The sequence below is a fragment of the Centruroides sculpturatus genome, unplaced genomic scaffold (genome assembly GCF_000671375.1).
Source record: "Centruroides sculpturatus isolate CEXI.00-Female unplaced genomic scaffold, Cexi_2.0 scaffold349, whole genome shotgun sequence".
Taxonomy (NCBI): Eukaryota; Metazoa; Arthropoda; class Arachnida; order Scorpiones; family Buthidae; genus Centruroides; species Centruroides sculpturatus.
The window spans coordinates 492,970-509,730 of NW_019384593.1; the positions used below are offsets into that span (position 1 = coordinate 492,970).

Here is a 16,761-nt window from a genome sequence, read left to right on the forward strand (position 1 = left end):
AACAATACGATATATATATATACAGTTCATCAGTTGTTTATGTTCCAAAGATAAGAATTTGTATGTACTTGGAGGTTAAAAGGTTAACAATAATTATTGGATTATTTTATAAAAATGCTTTAAAAAATTTTTATATTAGAAATTATGTAAAAGTAATATATGATAATATTTTTAAATTTAGATTTTAAAAACCTAGAGAAATTAAGTTGCAAATCCTTAAGAAGCAATTTTCCTCTGATCAGACCAACTCGGTTTACATCTCAACAGTTTAGACAAGCTTCATGGACAGGAGGAAATTATTGGTCATTTTCTAATGAGAAATCTTCTTCTAGTGTAGCTGGGAATTCTTCTCTTGGTTTAATTACTCCTCCTCCATCTGTATGCAGTTCTCAAGAAAGTAGTTCGGCTAGTCATGCAGGTAAGATAGTGCATAAAAAATAATAATGTGTTAATTTGTCACATGTGTTTGATATAAATGTTTTATTAATATGAATTTGATTATAAGACAATTTATAATAATTTTTGCATTAGTAAAAAGAAAGAGATTATATTTTGAGTAAATTAAATTTCACAAAATCATCTGCATTTGGCTTATAATAACAAAAAACTGAAAATGATAAAATGAAAAGCAATATAATTATGAATGAAAATAATAATATTAAAGAAAGAGGCAAGCAATATCAGCCATAGTATGTTAACTAGATTTATCTGATTAACAAATTTTTAGGATAAGAATAATTGAAAGATAAGAATGAATTAGTGAGGAAATTGATAATCAGTTTTTTAGATTTATTGTGATGAATGATCAGATATATGTACAAAATAATGTATTCATTTCAGTTTTATAAGATACTTTTGACAGTGATATAGAACACAAACATGAATATTTATCTGAAGCACTGAACTATTTTAAAAACATCTAATGTATTTATTTAAAACTTTTTATATTAATTACAGTTAATTGAATATGAGTTTTATGTTGTCATCTGTGTCAAATTAAAGTTTGGAGTGATTTTTACCTAATTACATCTAAAGCAGAATGAACACCTATGGATATTATACTGTTCTTTATAAAAAATAAAAATTGAGAAAACCTTGGCTAGTCAAGTTATATATAAACACTGAGTTATAACAATACTAGAAACGTTTCTATTTTTAAAATACAACTTATAGACTGTCATTACAAAAAAATCTTTAAAAAAAGATTCCTCAAAGACAGTACATACAAATGTGTCTTTATTTCAATTTAGTTCTTTCAAATACACATTATTATTATAGACTGTTTTGTATAAGTCTTTGCATTTTATTTTTTAGCAAAAATATTGAATGACTAAATTGATTTTAGCTTTATTTTGAGATTATCAGTAAGATTTTGAGATTATCAATTTTGAGATTTGAGATTATTCTTAGTATCAGACTTTATTTGAGATTATTATTAGTTTTGTATTCCATTATTTCTGTAATTTTTTTCTTCCTGTGGGCATTCTTAGAATGTCTTTTTTTCTAGATATGGCCAGTAGTTAATTATGTGTTTAGTTAAACTACTTTATTTTTTCTTTTAATTCACTGTAATGTTGCCTTTGGAATAATCTGCTATATTAAGCAGAACAAACATGTTTCCATTTTTATGAAGATTGATTTAACTTTTTTACTCATTTTTGGGTAATTATAGCATTTGAAAGTTTTATGTTGCTGGTTGATAAGTCAAACACAAACAAAAACAACCAATCAGGTTTTACTACATTTTGCCTTTCATATGTATAAGAAAATTGTTATGTAAATATATTTTTATTTTATTTCATACTTGCATCACATTATTACTTAATATTCTATTTTTAAAATTAAAATGGTTGGACAGAATTTTCATTGAAAATTGTAAATTTAAAACACAATGTTGGTTTGAGTATGCTGCACAATTGCCAGCATGTAAAGAATGATATTTTGGAAAATGTGACAAGTGTTCTTGCTCAATTTTCCTGTTACTTGAACAGAAGGTTAAGGAAACCAGAAAGAAAGTCTGATAATTTTCAATCATATTATGATAAAAAATTTAAATAACAACAAAAGCTTGAAAGAAGTAATTTTGTTGAATTATTATGATAAATATTTTTTAATAGAGAAATTTAAGTTTAACAAATGCATTCAAAAAACCTTAAAATGCAGCAAAAATTTAATAACTAAAATGTTTTTGGATGTTTTTAACAACCTTCTTCAATGTAATGGAATGCCACAATGGAAGTTTGAACAATTATATTCTAAAATGTAAATTCAAATTTTTAGTATCAGAATATTAACATGTAAAACAAATGTACAAATTTGAAAATATTCAAAAAATGATACATAAATAAAATAAAAGGAATACAAAAAATTAAATAGATAAATACCTTAAATACAAAATACCGTTAAAACAATGAACACAAATCTATTAAAAGAAATTTGTTTTATGATATGTTAACATTCCAATGGTAAAAATATTAATTTATATTTTAGAATATAATTGCCCAAACTACTGTTGTGGCATTCCATTACATATTCTGTTTGAAGAAGGTCGTTAAAAACATCTGAAAACGTTTTAGTTATTAAATTTTTGCTGCATTTCAGGATTGTTTGTGTTTGTTATCTTTGCGTGGCAGCTGTGAATTAGAAATTTAAGTTTGAGCTGGTTTCTTAATTAATTAATGTTTTTAAAGTTAAAATTGTGTTTGATGCCATGCTGTTAGAATTTATTAAAAAATAATTTTTATATTATTAATTATTATAAAAATGCAAAGTCTTAATTTTGAGAGTAGAGATGAGGGTTTTTTAAATTATAAATGCCAATAACAAGTAAAATTTTCATTAAGTTTTACTCCACTCAAGATATGACACGACCACCTCTATTTCCCCACTCCTTCAACCTTTTAACCACCAAAATTTAATAACATCAATGGCTCAAATATAAAAATAACACTGCTAGATTTGAAAAGTTTTGATTCATCCAGTCCTGAGATATAATGCAAAATAAGTGCTGATACATGCACTAGCGTACATATTGTTATAAGGGTCTTTTTTTGTGTAGTGTCTGTGTAATCCAAAACGAGTTGGTAGACGAACGGACAGCAATTGGTTAGAAAACGTACGTTTTATTTAAAAAATTATAAAACATACGTTTTCTAACCAGTTTTATCCAGTTTTATCTGTGTAATCCAACTCATTTTGGATTACACAGACGCTACACACTGCATTTGATGATACAGCAACCACGTCCTCTACATTAAGTCTTTTTTTTATGTTTTTGAGTTCTATCAGGGATCTTCTTAAAAAATAAATATCCAGCATCTCACTGAATTGTATATTTTAACTAAATAGAATACAGTTTTGTTGAGAAACCATTTATTAAATAAAAATGTAATAAACAAGCACTTAATTGTTTTAGTAGATGAAAGTTTCCAAAGGTGAACTTTATATTATTTGATTTAAGTGCTACAGCTTGATGGAACAAGATAGAACTGAAGATATGAATGGAAGTGCTCTGTTTTTGAAGTGGTAGCATCGAACTGGAATCCTCTAGTATTATTGTTGGTTCAATTGAAGGTTTTTCCAAGTGCTACAGCTTGATGGAACAAGATAGAACTGAAGATATGAATGGAAGTGCTCTGTTTTTGAAGTGGTAGCATTGAACTGGAAAGTTAATTTTCACTGTTCCTCTAGTATTATTGTTGGTTCAATTGAAGGTTTTTCCATGTGATCATAAAATTGTGATCTATGTAAATGTAAAAAACAAAATAAGATTCTGACTTTGACCCTTTTCCTATAATAATAAGTAATAAGACTTGGAGAACTTCATCCCCAACTGAAGTGCATTAACAGCTTGTGAACTCATGTTAGATTGTTAGGGGGATGCTAAATTAAAGTGATTTGTCACTTTGCATAAGCAGTGAATGCTTATCTCTGTTCTAAAACTTTCTTGACCTACATAATAAACATGCAAGGTATAATACAATAATATATACAGTAAGACCCTGCTTAACACTGCCTCACTTAATTCTGATTTGATATAACACCATCTGCTCGAAGCCTAAAAAAGCTCAAAATTTACACTGATTTAAATTAATGCAGCATTTTATTGATTCGTATATAATACGATTATTTACGAACACAAACCAATCAGAAAAAGGTGTAGTTTCTTTAAATCTATGTTTGTTTGTTGCAATTTTGGAAAAAATATAACATAATGGATGTCATAGGCAATATCTGTTTCGCTTGGCAAGAATTAACTGATAAATGCACGAACAAATGAAGTGTGGAAGAAGTTATGGCTGAAGGTATGCAAGAATTCTCAATGAGAAGAACCTATTGCTGTATCGTTAGTTTGATCAAACTCAACCTAATCAAAACAGCAGGATTAGGAGATGTATATGAACAGGATATTGAGGAGTTATCGCAGGTTTCTTGTGAGAGTCTTATCAACGATGACCTTCAAGACCTGGCAGAACAAGGAATCTGTGTAGAACTGGAAAATAGTGATTCTGAAAATGAAGATCTCAAAATATTTCTCTACAGATTTCCTTAGTAAAAGGTGTGACTTTAGGACGAGGTGTGACTTTAAAGATCAAAATAAAAAAAATTAGATTTATTAATACAATTCTAATTTTATTTTATTTAATCACTAATAAAATATTATCAAATGCCCATATTAAGGCAAACAACCATGTTTTCTTGATGCTATCATTTTTTGTCTATTCCGATTCGCCCTCCAAAGCTTCATTCCAATTCCCTTCTTTTTCACTCTCATTTCACAAAGCATCATCCTCTGATCAGTCGAGTGAATTTGAAATGCAGTATTTCCTGAATGACTTTGCTATCAGCTCTTGAGGAATGCTTTTCCACATACCTGATACCCACATAGCAAAACCGAAAGATTATGAAGCACATGATCAGAAAAAGTTTTTTTTTTAAATTAATGATTCAGAATGTGCAAATATTCATTAAAAATACCAATTTAACAAATATGAAATAACTAGATTTATAATCATTGCTAAGTGACCAGCTATTTTTGGACCATCTCTTTGAAAGTGACATTTACCTTGCCCTAAATAGCACCCTGCTATAATGCAGCATGAACTGTACATGGTTCACAAAAATTATTGCAAAAACGCAAAAAATCCCTCGCTCACGCATATAGGATGACACAGGTTCATCTTATACGCGAGTAAATATGGTGTTTGTGTAAACTTTCCAGCAACATTTAAAATTTTGGTGGTGCCATCTTTTATGATATTTTATTTTAAAAACTTTTTATATTTTTAACTATTATAAAATGGCAAAACACAATTTTGAAGGTAGGACGAGTTTTCCCTGAAATGACCTTATCATGTTAACAGTCCAGCACTAAACATTTAATATTAATCTGTGTTTTGTTTAACTAATTGATGAATCATATGTTGTAATGCATATCCCGGTAGTATTTATAAAAGTGAGCTGATTGTGATCTAAATTTTTAGAAGATGAATTTAAAAAAGGATAAGTGAGTTTAGTGAGATAGTATCAATTGAATTTATGGTTATTGCAAAAATTAGTTTTCAGTACTTCACAATAATATTATAATATTGTGTATTTTGATTTTTCAAAAATTTCTGATTTAATAAAACTGTAATTATATCTTGTGTTGGTTTATACAAAAGTTGGCAATTTGAATTTTTGAACCCTGTATCTAATAGTTGTTTATTTAGGTGTAAAAGTTTGGATAAATAATTTACATCAGGTTACAAGATTTAAATTTAAGTTTTTTACAGACTAATATTAAAAATTAATAACTAAATTTGGAGTTACTTTTCTGATTCCTATCATTACGTTATTGTTTTTTGATTTTATAATTTTTCTAATCTCACACATAGATTTTTCTTTTCATTAACATAATATATTGATTAATTATATAACCATGTAAATAATGATTTTCATTATTATCAAAATTTATTATAGTAAAGATTTTGTATGAATTAATATTAAAAATTTAAATTAATTTCAATATTTCAATACAGTGAACTCCTGTATAATGTGCTCCCCTATTATAATACAGTAAAAAAATGCAACTTGTGCTCATAAAAAATTATAATTTTGTTGTCCAAAGGTATATGCTTTCTTCTTCAACTTCTAGACCTAGGATTAAGCTTACATAAAATTGTCTGATAATGCATGTCTCGATAACACACTTTTCTATAATGCTGAACATATACCCTGCATTGTATGGGACTGCTGTAATTCAAAATTTCAATAAAATTAACTTCAATCATTTCAAATTGAGAAAATAAATTTAGATTTGTACACTAAAATAAAATTGTCAAAATTTTTCAAAATAATTGTTATTGCTTTTTGATATTCTGCAAAAAACAAAATACAATTAAAAGTTCTATAAAAAAAAATTTTTCCCCCTCAGAAAATTGAATTCTATTATTTTAGAATTGAGACTCTGATGAAATAAAAATTTCTGTTAGTTAGTTTTTTTGTAGGATGGTAAGTATTGAATATCAAATAATTTAGTGTTATATATTGATCAGGATAATTATTTTGAATTTTTATTAATTGAATATAAAATGTGTGTGTGTGTATTAAAACCCATATCAATTCATTTAAAGATGATGCTAGATACAGAAACTATAAATGTTTTTAATTATTACCATAAATTTAGCTGATAAATACAGGGTTCCTATGCACCTGAAAAGCCAGGAATTTTCATTAGTGTTTGGAAAAAGTCTTGGAAAGTCAGGGAATTTGCCTGCTTGGCTGCCTTGTTGATTTTTTTGCTGACAATATTCTTGCTAAGTTTAGCCGTCTGCAGGCAGCAAGAAGTAATGTGGTGCAATACAACGTATGAAAAGGGGTGCAGAATATTTTCAGGACCCAAAATTTCCTCAAAAATGATTTGTTTTAAGATTAAAAAAAGAAAAAAACTAAAATTGCTCAAAACAAAAAAAATTTGCCCTAAACATAGGTAAAAGGGGTGTAATTAGAATGGATTCTGAATTTTAATTAAATGATTTAGAAAATTTGGGGGAAAAAGATTAATCTGGAATGGAACTTGAACTTGTAACTTTTGCTTATCAGATAGATAAATTATCAGTTACATAATAGGTAGTATATCGAACATATCTGATAAAATTAATCTTAATAATCACACAGCCTGAATGTAATCTGGAAATTTAAAATTATGTTTTGATTTATTTATATTTAGGTTCCTGTTATGATATATATTTTATATTTATTTTACAGTTAAGTTTTTTAATATAAGATATTAAAGCTTATATGAAATCAATAAAAAATTTAGTATTCTTATAAAATTATATTATTATTATCTCATTAGATTGCTCATAATAAAGTTTACCAAAAAATAATATCTATTGCATCCATGTGTCTTTGAGACCCATATTAGTCAGATGCTAATTAGTTTGATTTACTGTTTCTGCAAGTGTTGTTATTAATGCTATTTTTTAAGGACAAAATTAATCAAATAGTATAGAAACTAAACATTTGTATATAGTTTTTCAACAATCTAAAAATATTCTATTGTACAAAAACAGTTTTATTGGAATAGTGATTTCTCTGAAATGAGAAAACATAGTATAATGATTATAAAATGAAACTACTGTAATGCTATTTTGGCAAACAGATCATCTTAAGAAACAGAAGTGAGAACATGAAATATGAAAATTAACTTTTTCCAACACTTTTTTTTTTCTTTAATCTTTAAGAATCATATTTTTTCAGCATTAATATCCTTGATTTCACTTTAGTCAAAATAGAGAAAATTACTACAGAAATTTTAAAATATACAATAAATGCAAATAGAAAATACAATAGAGATATGAAACTTGAATAGTGTTTACNTAATTAGAAAAAATAACTAATTAAAAAGTTGAAGAAGCAATAGCATATGTGCATTGTAAGTCAAATGCTGTTTTATTTTTGTCAATGTGCCATACTGTAAGGACCTGAGGATCAGAGAATTTGTACAGAGTTGGTCAGGGAAAGTCATGAGAAGTAACCCTGTGTTTAGCAGTTATATTTTTTATTATTGTATAATTTAAAATACAGTAATTAAACATTTATATTTCTGTATGAAATATAAAACAAATTAATATTGTTTTTTTCTAGAGAGTACTTGTGAAGAAGAATGGCATTGTGAATCATATGAGACAAGAATCCTTACATGGCCACCTTCCATTGCAAAAGATAAATCCGTACAGTGGGAATCAGAAACTTCCAGGAGCAACACCAGCAATATGTCACAGTCTCAGCATCACTTCCAAAACTCTGTTAAGGCGAAGTCCAATTCTCCACAAACATCTCATATCTGTAAGTAAACTGTCATTAAATGTACTTATATGAAAATTGTCAAAATAATATGATAACTTTTAATAATAGAGAAGATATTTTGTATTTGAAGATTTTGTTTTTATGATATTAAATACAGATATTTTTAAATATAATTTAAGGTTCTGACTTGAGAAAATTCAAACAAATAAGGCATTAAGCTCTTGCAGGAAAATAAAATGTTCCTTAATGCCTTTTTTGTGTGAATTATCTCTTGAGTCAGTGCAATTATTGGTGTGACAGCAACCATATTTGTGTAAGTTATCTTACAAGGTATAAATATTTTAGATAATTGTTAGTTTGACATTTTTGTAGAGTATTATACATAATGCAAAGTTTTATTCAATGCATTCATTTTACAAACTATCTAGTATATAAAATGAATATCATAAATTATAAAATGAAATAATGTTATACAAGAAATCCTTGTTAATTCAAACTCAGATAGTTTGAAATCCTGTTAGTTTGTAACCATACTTTTGTCTTGGCTGGGGATATAAAGGTTTACATGTTAAGGAATTTGGTTAGTTTGAAATACTACTACTATGAAATTTAAAGTGAAAATTTTGTCTGAATTGTGATGTGCATGTGTTAACTTGTTTGTTTAGATCAAAGTGCCTCCATGCTGTAAGAGAATAATAGACCAAGAACAACTCTAATCTTGTCAATATGGCTTTGCTTTTACAGTAACACATTTACACATAGAATAATCTTTTTTCTCTTATCTCATAAAATACCACTGGTTTTCAGGATTTCAAGATTGGTTTTCAAGTAGCAGATTGGGATATTTGTAAGTCTATGTATGCTACTACATTTGGGCAACTTTAAAAATAATTTTGGCTACATTTTGAGGAACTCTGCTTTACTTTTTATAAAATCTATGTAGCAACCCGTGAGGTTCTCACCAAACATGTGCTGTTATCTGCAGTTTATTTATATTATTATTTATATTATTATTAATTAATTAATTGATGAAAATAGTATTCTGTATACATAGCTGCATTCCATTTCCTTAATNTTGTTCGTGGAAAAGTTTGATAGAAACATATATCGTTTCTTTGATAAATGTTGTAAACGGTACGAATCGAGAAAATTATTAATTAATTAATTGATGAAAATAGTATTCTGTATACATAGCTGCATTCCATTTCCTTAATAAATTATATCAATTACATGGCATTTGCCATATTGTATAGAAATACAGGTAACCCCATATAACACGGCACTTCTATAGCACGGATTCACTCTAACACAGTTCGAGAATTGGAAACATCCCTGTATAACATGGTGCTTTTATAGCATGGGCTCACTCTAAAACGGTTCGGGAATTGGGTAAAACCCTCATACAACATGAAATGTAATAAAGGGTGCATTCTTTTATACCTCCGCATAACTCTGTGCGAGCATTCTAATTGTTTTCGTGGCTACTTTGAATGCTCTTTCAACAAATAATACATTTAATGGTTAAATTTTACAATTGGAACCCTTCTTTTGCCTCTAAAAGCTCATTTAGAATTATAGATTCCTCCATCATGATACTATTGATAGTGCTGGCGCCACCATCTTTCTTTCACCATCATTCCTAAATGCCTACAAACAGCAGTGCACTCCCATTGCAGAGCGACAGCTATTAACAAATGTACCCAAAAACTGTTACTAGTTGATGATGCTCATGCTGAGATCATCATAAAGGATGAATAATCCTCTGGTAAAATATTTACTTAAATAATAAATAAGTATTTTACCTATGAAAAAAATGAATAATAAATCCAATTTAAATAAGGATTTAACAGCATGTTTTTTTAATTTTTGGAACCTAACCCCCCTTTTTGCACTAGTTCTTTGTTTCGTATAACACGGATTCACATAACATGGCAATTTTTTGGAACGTAACTCCCGTGTTATACAGGGGTTACCTGTATGTAAATCTTGGATAATTTGAAAATTGAAGTTGTGATTATTTTGTTTCTTGAATTTCAAATTAACAAGGATTTCTTGTACTATTAAAAGCAAAGAATGCTCTGAAATTTCTCTTCCTTCAAAAAGTTACTTCATTTTATTTATTTTATTTTTTTGCTTAAATAATAATGTAAAAAGAATTGCATTTCAAATGTAAAATTATATCTAAAATCAACAGCTTTTTTAAATTTAAAAAAGTATTACATTTATAACTGAAAAACAACAAGATGAAAAATATATGTATATATTATGGAATTAGTTTGATTCAGAATGTTTTCAGTTTTAAAGTAAGTGATTGATATTGAAAAATATTCTCTTAAAGACTACATAAATGTTATTCTTTATCCCATGACTTTTGGGACTATTTAGTCAAATCATAGAACAGTCCATAGTTTTTAATTTGCTTATAAATAAAGAATCCAATTCTTTCTCCTTCATCTCTATTTTGCATTGTTATCTAAAAATAGTGAGGATTTTCTTCTTCAGTTATAAATTCTGTAGATTATGGTCATATCACTTTACCTTACTTCACTAAATTTATTAGAAATTATTTATACTATGCTAATTTGTGTCAAATAATCTAGTTCACTTTTCAACAGTTTTAGCATTTCAAGTGCCAATAATCAAATTGCCTTCAATCTAATCATTTGTCATCTCATTTTATCTATTATTGCACCAGTACTGTTTAAAAAAAATTAAATTTTCATATTATCCTTTTATGGCTATATCATTTTTTATAAGGAATAAGTTACTAAATCAGGTATTCTACTCTTGTATATTTTAGCATTAAGCAAAGTTTTAATTGTAAATAATTCAATTACATAAAAATGAAACTCTTTGCCAAGAGTTTTTAAATAGTTATTGTAGTGCTAAAGAATGCATATTAAAGTCAATAAAAATAACAGAAAAAAGTCTGATTTTGCCTTTGTGGATTAAAAATTATTTTTAATCAAAGTTATCAAAAAAACAGTTGATAAAATTCATCTCACACTATGAATCATTTGTGTGAGAAAGTGAACAAGTTAGAGATTTTGCATTTACAAATATATATATATATATATATATAGTCTATTCAATTAATAATGTCTCCATACAAGTGTTTTGTGCAGGAATTGTTACTTAGCAAACAGTTGTACAATAAATGATTGTTTGTTTTTATCAGCTACATTTTAACAGAACATCAAACCTTCTATAGTTTGAACTTAATTATGTTTAAAACAGATGATACATTTTTAATTGTGTCAACGTTATCAAACAGCAATCAGAGGTTTTAATTCATGAAAATATGTCTTTCAAAGAAATTTCATGAAAGATTAGTGGCAATTTGCTGAAACTGTGGGAAAAACCAATGATTCTGCAATATGACAATGCTATACCCCCACACCAGTGCTTTCACATCAGAAACCATACAGAAACACAGGTTTGAAGTTCTTGACTGTCTTCCTTATAGCCCAGATTTGACACGTTAGTGCTTTGGTTGTTTCCTATTCTTAAGAGACTTCTTAAAGGAATTCATTTCATCTTAGACAAAGATATTAGAGCCACCACATGGAAATAGTTCTGAGAACAACCTGAAGATTTCTATGGAAATGGGTTTGAGAAACTCATTAAACATAGATATATCTGTTTCAAACATGAGAATACTACATGGAGAAATGAATGTGTTAATTAAATTAGAAATACTGAACTTTTTCTTGTTTTGGTTTGTCTGATAGTTTTATACTGAGCCGGTATATAAATATGGAGACATTACTTATTGAACACTCCTCACAATATAAATATCTATAATTATAAATTTAAATTATCAGATTATTTTTGGCCTATATTTTAAGTTAGTTAAACAAAAAAAATTTGCCCTAAACATAGGTAAAAGGGGTGTAATTAGAATGGATTCTGAATTTTAATTAAATGATTTAGAAAATTTGGGGGAAAAAGATTAATCTGGAATGGAACTTGAACTTGTAACTTTTGCTTATCAGATAGATAAATTATCAGTTACATAATAGGTAGTATATCGAACATATCTGATAAAATTAATCTTAATAATCACACAGCCTGAATGTAATCTGGAAATTTAAAATTATGTTTTGATTTATTTATATTTAGGTTCCTGTTATGATATATATTTATATTTATTTTACAGTTAAGTTTTTTAATATAAGATATTAAAGCTTATATGAAATCAATAAAAAATTTAGTATTCTTATAAAATTATATTATTATTATCTCATTAGATTGCTCATAATAAAGTTTACCAAAAAATAATATCTATTGCATCCATGTGTCTTTGAGACCCATATTAGTCAGATGCTAATTAGTTTGATTTACTGTTTCTGCAAGTGTTGTTATTAATGCTATTTTTTAAGGACAAAATTAATCAAATAGTATAGAAACTAAACATTTGTATATAGTTTTTCAACAATCTAAAAATATTCTATTGTACAAAAACAGTTTTATTGGAATAGTGATTTCTCTGAAATGAGAAAACATAGTATAATGATTATAAAATGAAACTACTGTAATGCTATTTTGGCAAACAGATCATCTTAAGAAACAGAAGTGAGAACATGAAATATGAAAATTAACTTTTTCCAACACTTTTTTTTTTCTTTAATCTTTAAGAATCATATTTTTTCAGCATTAATATCCTTGATTTCACTTTAGTCAAAATAGAGAAAATTACTACAGAAATTTTAAAATATACAATAAATGCAAATAGAAAATACAATAGAGATATGAAACTTGAATAGTGTTTACATCATATTTTTCTATATATAGGTTTCAATGACAGAATCAGGACAGTAATACAGTATATTACAAAATCAGTTTCTGGAATATTTATTGTAAATAATCAATATATTGTCTTCTACTTAGATGTAAAGTATAATGTTTTTAGTTCTTTTATTGACTTTACAAATATTGCTTTATTATGTATTTTAAATTGGAAACGTATTGTTAAAAAGTATTCATACTTGATAAATAATACCTAATATGAATTTTTTACTTTGCCTGTTGGATTTTAGATTATTTTTAAAGAACTGTGAGTTTTATTTATATAGATACAATACTTACAAAAAAGTGTCATTGATATTTAGTCATAAATAATGTTTATACATTGTAAAAAAAGATATCCAGTTTCAATGCCAATATTTGTGTGTGATACACAATAAGTGATTTTACACTATTGATTTATAGTCATTGGCTTGAGAAAAATAGGTATGACTAGTTCTATGCATGTACCACACTTACTCTCAGTATCATTTCATATATATTTACTGAGCCCTTTTTCATTGGAGAAGGGCTCAGTAAATATATAGAGATGTACTGTATCAAAGAAAAGTTATGCATTCAAAAGGATGCAGATTTACTTGTCCTACTGCCTGAGTTTACACCTAAAAGAATTACACATGCAAAATTTCTTCTTACTTGGAGTTTATGTATGTATGTATATATTTATGCATGCATTTTTTAATGTACACTATATTTTTTTATGAATTTCTGGAATTTAATTTTATAAATATCTCATTATATTATTTAAAATAGATACTATGAAATTTTTGTTTATTGATTAATCTATATTTTCAGTTGGACCGTTTTCATATAAGGTGGCATTTGTTAGTGTGATTGCCAACATTATATTATTGATTTATTATGTCATTCTACCTTGGGTCAACTGAAACCAGTATTGCCAAATGTAATAGTTCCAGTATTAAAGAAACAAATGTGAATTGTGTAAGATTATGTTAAACCCATGTGTAATTTTTAGTTTTGTTTTCAGTATAAGTGTACATAATATGCCATACCTTACAAAGAATTTAATGTTGTATGTTTTTTTTATATACATATAAGTTTAAAATGTAATTTTTGTCAATTTGAATTTATATCATTAGCAATTTTAATAATCTATACAAGAATTACAGTAAAAATTTTAAGTAGACATTTTATATGAATGGATTTTTTATTGTGTAGCAATTAAATATGAATGAGACAATGGACAGAAGCTTTTTTTTTCAGATTGTTTGAATGCAGATATTTGTGAAGTAAAGCATGTGCTTTGATACATTTCTGCTGGTTTATTGATTAAAGAAAACAAATTTGTCATACTTGTGTGTCTTTTATTTCTTTGCCATTAAGTTTTTAATATTAATATTTATATGAATACTGTATTACAAATTTAAATTATTAGAATATCATTAAATTTCCAATCAAGAAAAACATTTACATTTATAAAAATATTACAATATAATGTATTTATGTGAATAACTGTTTAAACATCATTTACTGTTATAATTGGGATGCGATTTGAAGAAATTGTACACCAATAAATTCCCACTGTCATCCGTGTGTGTCTGTCCTTAATCTCGAGAATGGAGTTAAATAGTGAAAGCCGAGATCAGATATGGGAAGATTAGCGGCAGGTCCCGGATTAACAATATACGAACTTCCGATGCAAACCGAAAGTCATGTTATTTCAATTCAAAAATTTTTTCCTGTGAGGTGTTAGATGGATGACTAGCACGACTTTATTGCTAACGGAAAATTATAATGTACAGGGGCAAAACACTACTAATTTAAGGTGGAAACCATATAATTTAAATAAAAAATTGCAGTCCGGCATTATGACAATGTCACAATAAATAAATGCTCGTTTATTTTCTATTCTCATGTCTTACTTAAAGGTTGGAACTCCGACACCCATACATTGGGGCATCTCCGGTCTTTTGTCTGTTATCTTTTACTAATCCCCAAGGGAGCACCAAATTCCATTATCAACAAAACAGAAAATTCAAAACTAGCCTATTCTGTAAATGTAAAAGAAACTAATGAACCATATTTATCTATTGTCCCACACAACTTCCTTGTATGTTGACATTCTTTTCAAGGCCAAATTAGCCATCTTGTAGGAGCGCTGATCCAATGTTGAATTGTAGTTTAAAGCTTCTTGCATACTGTACGATGCCCCTTTTAAGTGTCCACCAGTGGCCAAGAGGTCTTCGTACCCTGAACACTGGGAGTTCGGTCATGGGTTCGCGCCTTGCTCGGACGGGCTGGTCACGTAGAGTTCTCCGGATTTTCTCCACGTTTGTAACGCCTAAATAGAGGCCAGTTTCCTTTAAAAACTCCTTCCGGAAGTCATCCTCCCTAGGCAGATCGCGTTGCCATAACTCAATGGTTCTCAAAGTGGGTTTCATGAAGCAAGGTCACGGGTTCCGTAAAGCTACATTAAAAAGCAACATTTAATCAAAACATAAGAAATGTGCTGCTCTACTGCAACCATAAGCATTTCTTCTCAACAAATTACTTTTACTATTTTTAAAGCCCTACAATGGATCAATGGTTAAAAAGGATTAATAAAGCAACAACATCCAAAGAAGATACAGAAAAAGGTGAACTTGCAAAGGAACAATCTGCAACTACTAGTTCAAAAAACACGGAATATGTTCCCTCTTGTTCTGAACAGCAGCCAGGCAAAAATAAATGCAAGTATGATCCTCAGTATTTGTCATATGGCTTTACTAGTACTGGTGATGAAGAAGCCCCAGACGCCATTTGTATACTTTGTCACACAAGATTAGCTAACAGTTCGTTGGCACCATCAAAGTTGCAAAGACACATGGATACCAGGCATAGTGTTTATAAAAATAAGGATAAATATTCTTTTGAAAGGAAACTTGAAAGTTTCAATAAAACTACAAATTTCGTGGTGAAGAAATACAGAACAGACAATGAAAATGCAACTGAAGCATCATATAAAGCATCTTACCATATTTCTCTTCTTGGCAAAGCACACACTATTGGTGAATCATTGATAAAACCTATATTGAAAGATGTAGTTTCATGTGTATTTGATGAAAAGTCTGCTCAAAAGGTTGAATCTATATCTCTATCTAATGATACGGTGTCGAGGCATATTTCTGGTGACATTGAAACCGAACTTAATTCACGATTACATGTGATGCTTACGCGTTGCAAATGGATGAGTCTACAGATGTGGCTGGACTGGCAATTCTACTTGTGTTTGTTAGATATGACTTCAATGAAACAATTGAGAACAATTTGCTTTTCTGTAAAAGTTTAGAGCTTCATACCACAAGAAAAGATATATTTGATTATGTTGATAATTATATAACAAATCATGGTATTGGTTGCAGTGGCGTGCCGTCATTGGAAGCGGTGGATGCGCCGCTTCCCTCATATTTTCTAAAAAATAAATACATAATAAATTTAAGTACAGTGGGTGATTGGTTAACGAACATAATCCGTTCCAAGACTTTGTTCGTTATCCGAATTGTTCGTTAACCGATTTACCATAGGTTTATATGCGAATTTAATTAATTCGTTCTGGAGACCCCGAAAAATAAAAAATATATACTTTCTTACTACGTTTATTTATATGTAATAATAAAAATACATACACACACAGTTGCATTTTTATTAGTCATGTTTTTTTCC

At 28.0% G+C, this 16,761-nt stretch overlaps 2 protein-coding genes across 2 annotated transcripts in view; both read left to right on the plus strand.

Annotated features, from left to right (window-relative positions):
* Positions 1-14,411, plus strand: part of LOC111624808 (transmembrane protein 201-like) — a 41,735-nt gene extending 27,324 nt beyond the window's left edge. The window contains exons 8-10 of the mRNA XM_023367762.1: positions 182-418; positions 8,131-8,331; positions 13,894-14,411. Of these exons, the coding sequence (XP_023223530.1) occupies positions 182-418; positions 8,131-8,331; positions 13,894-13,985 (530 nt within the window). The 3' untranslated portion in view covers positions 13,986-14,411. The remainder of the gene's footprint in view (positions 1-181; positions 419-8,130; positions 8,332-13,893) is intronic.
* A 1,223-nt stretch (positions 14,412-15,634) lies between these two features.
* LOC111624809 (zinc finger BED domain-containing protein 5-like) lies at positions 15,635-16,387 on the plus strand. Its single transcript, XM_023367763.1, has one exon. The coding sequence runs from the start codon at positions 15,635-15,637 to the stop codon at positions 16,385-16,387; it is 753 nt and encodes a 250-aa protein (XP_023223531.1).
* Positions 16,388-16,761: the final 374 nt, after the last annotated feature.

Excerpts from the sequence above, each read along its gene's own strand:
- LOC111624809 (XM_023367763.1), top strand. The coding sequence starts at position 15,635 with ATGGATCAATGGTTAAAAAGGATTAATAAAGCAACAACATCCAAAGAA.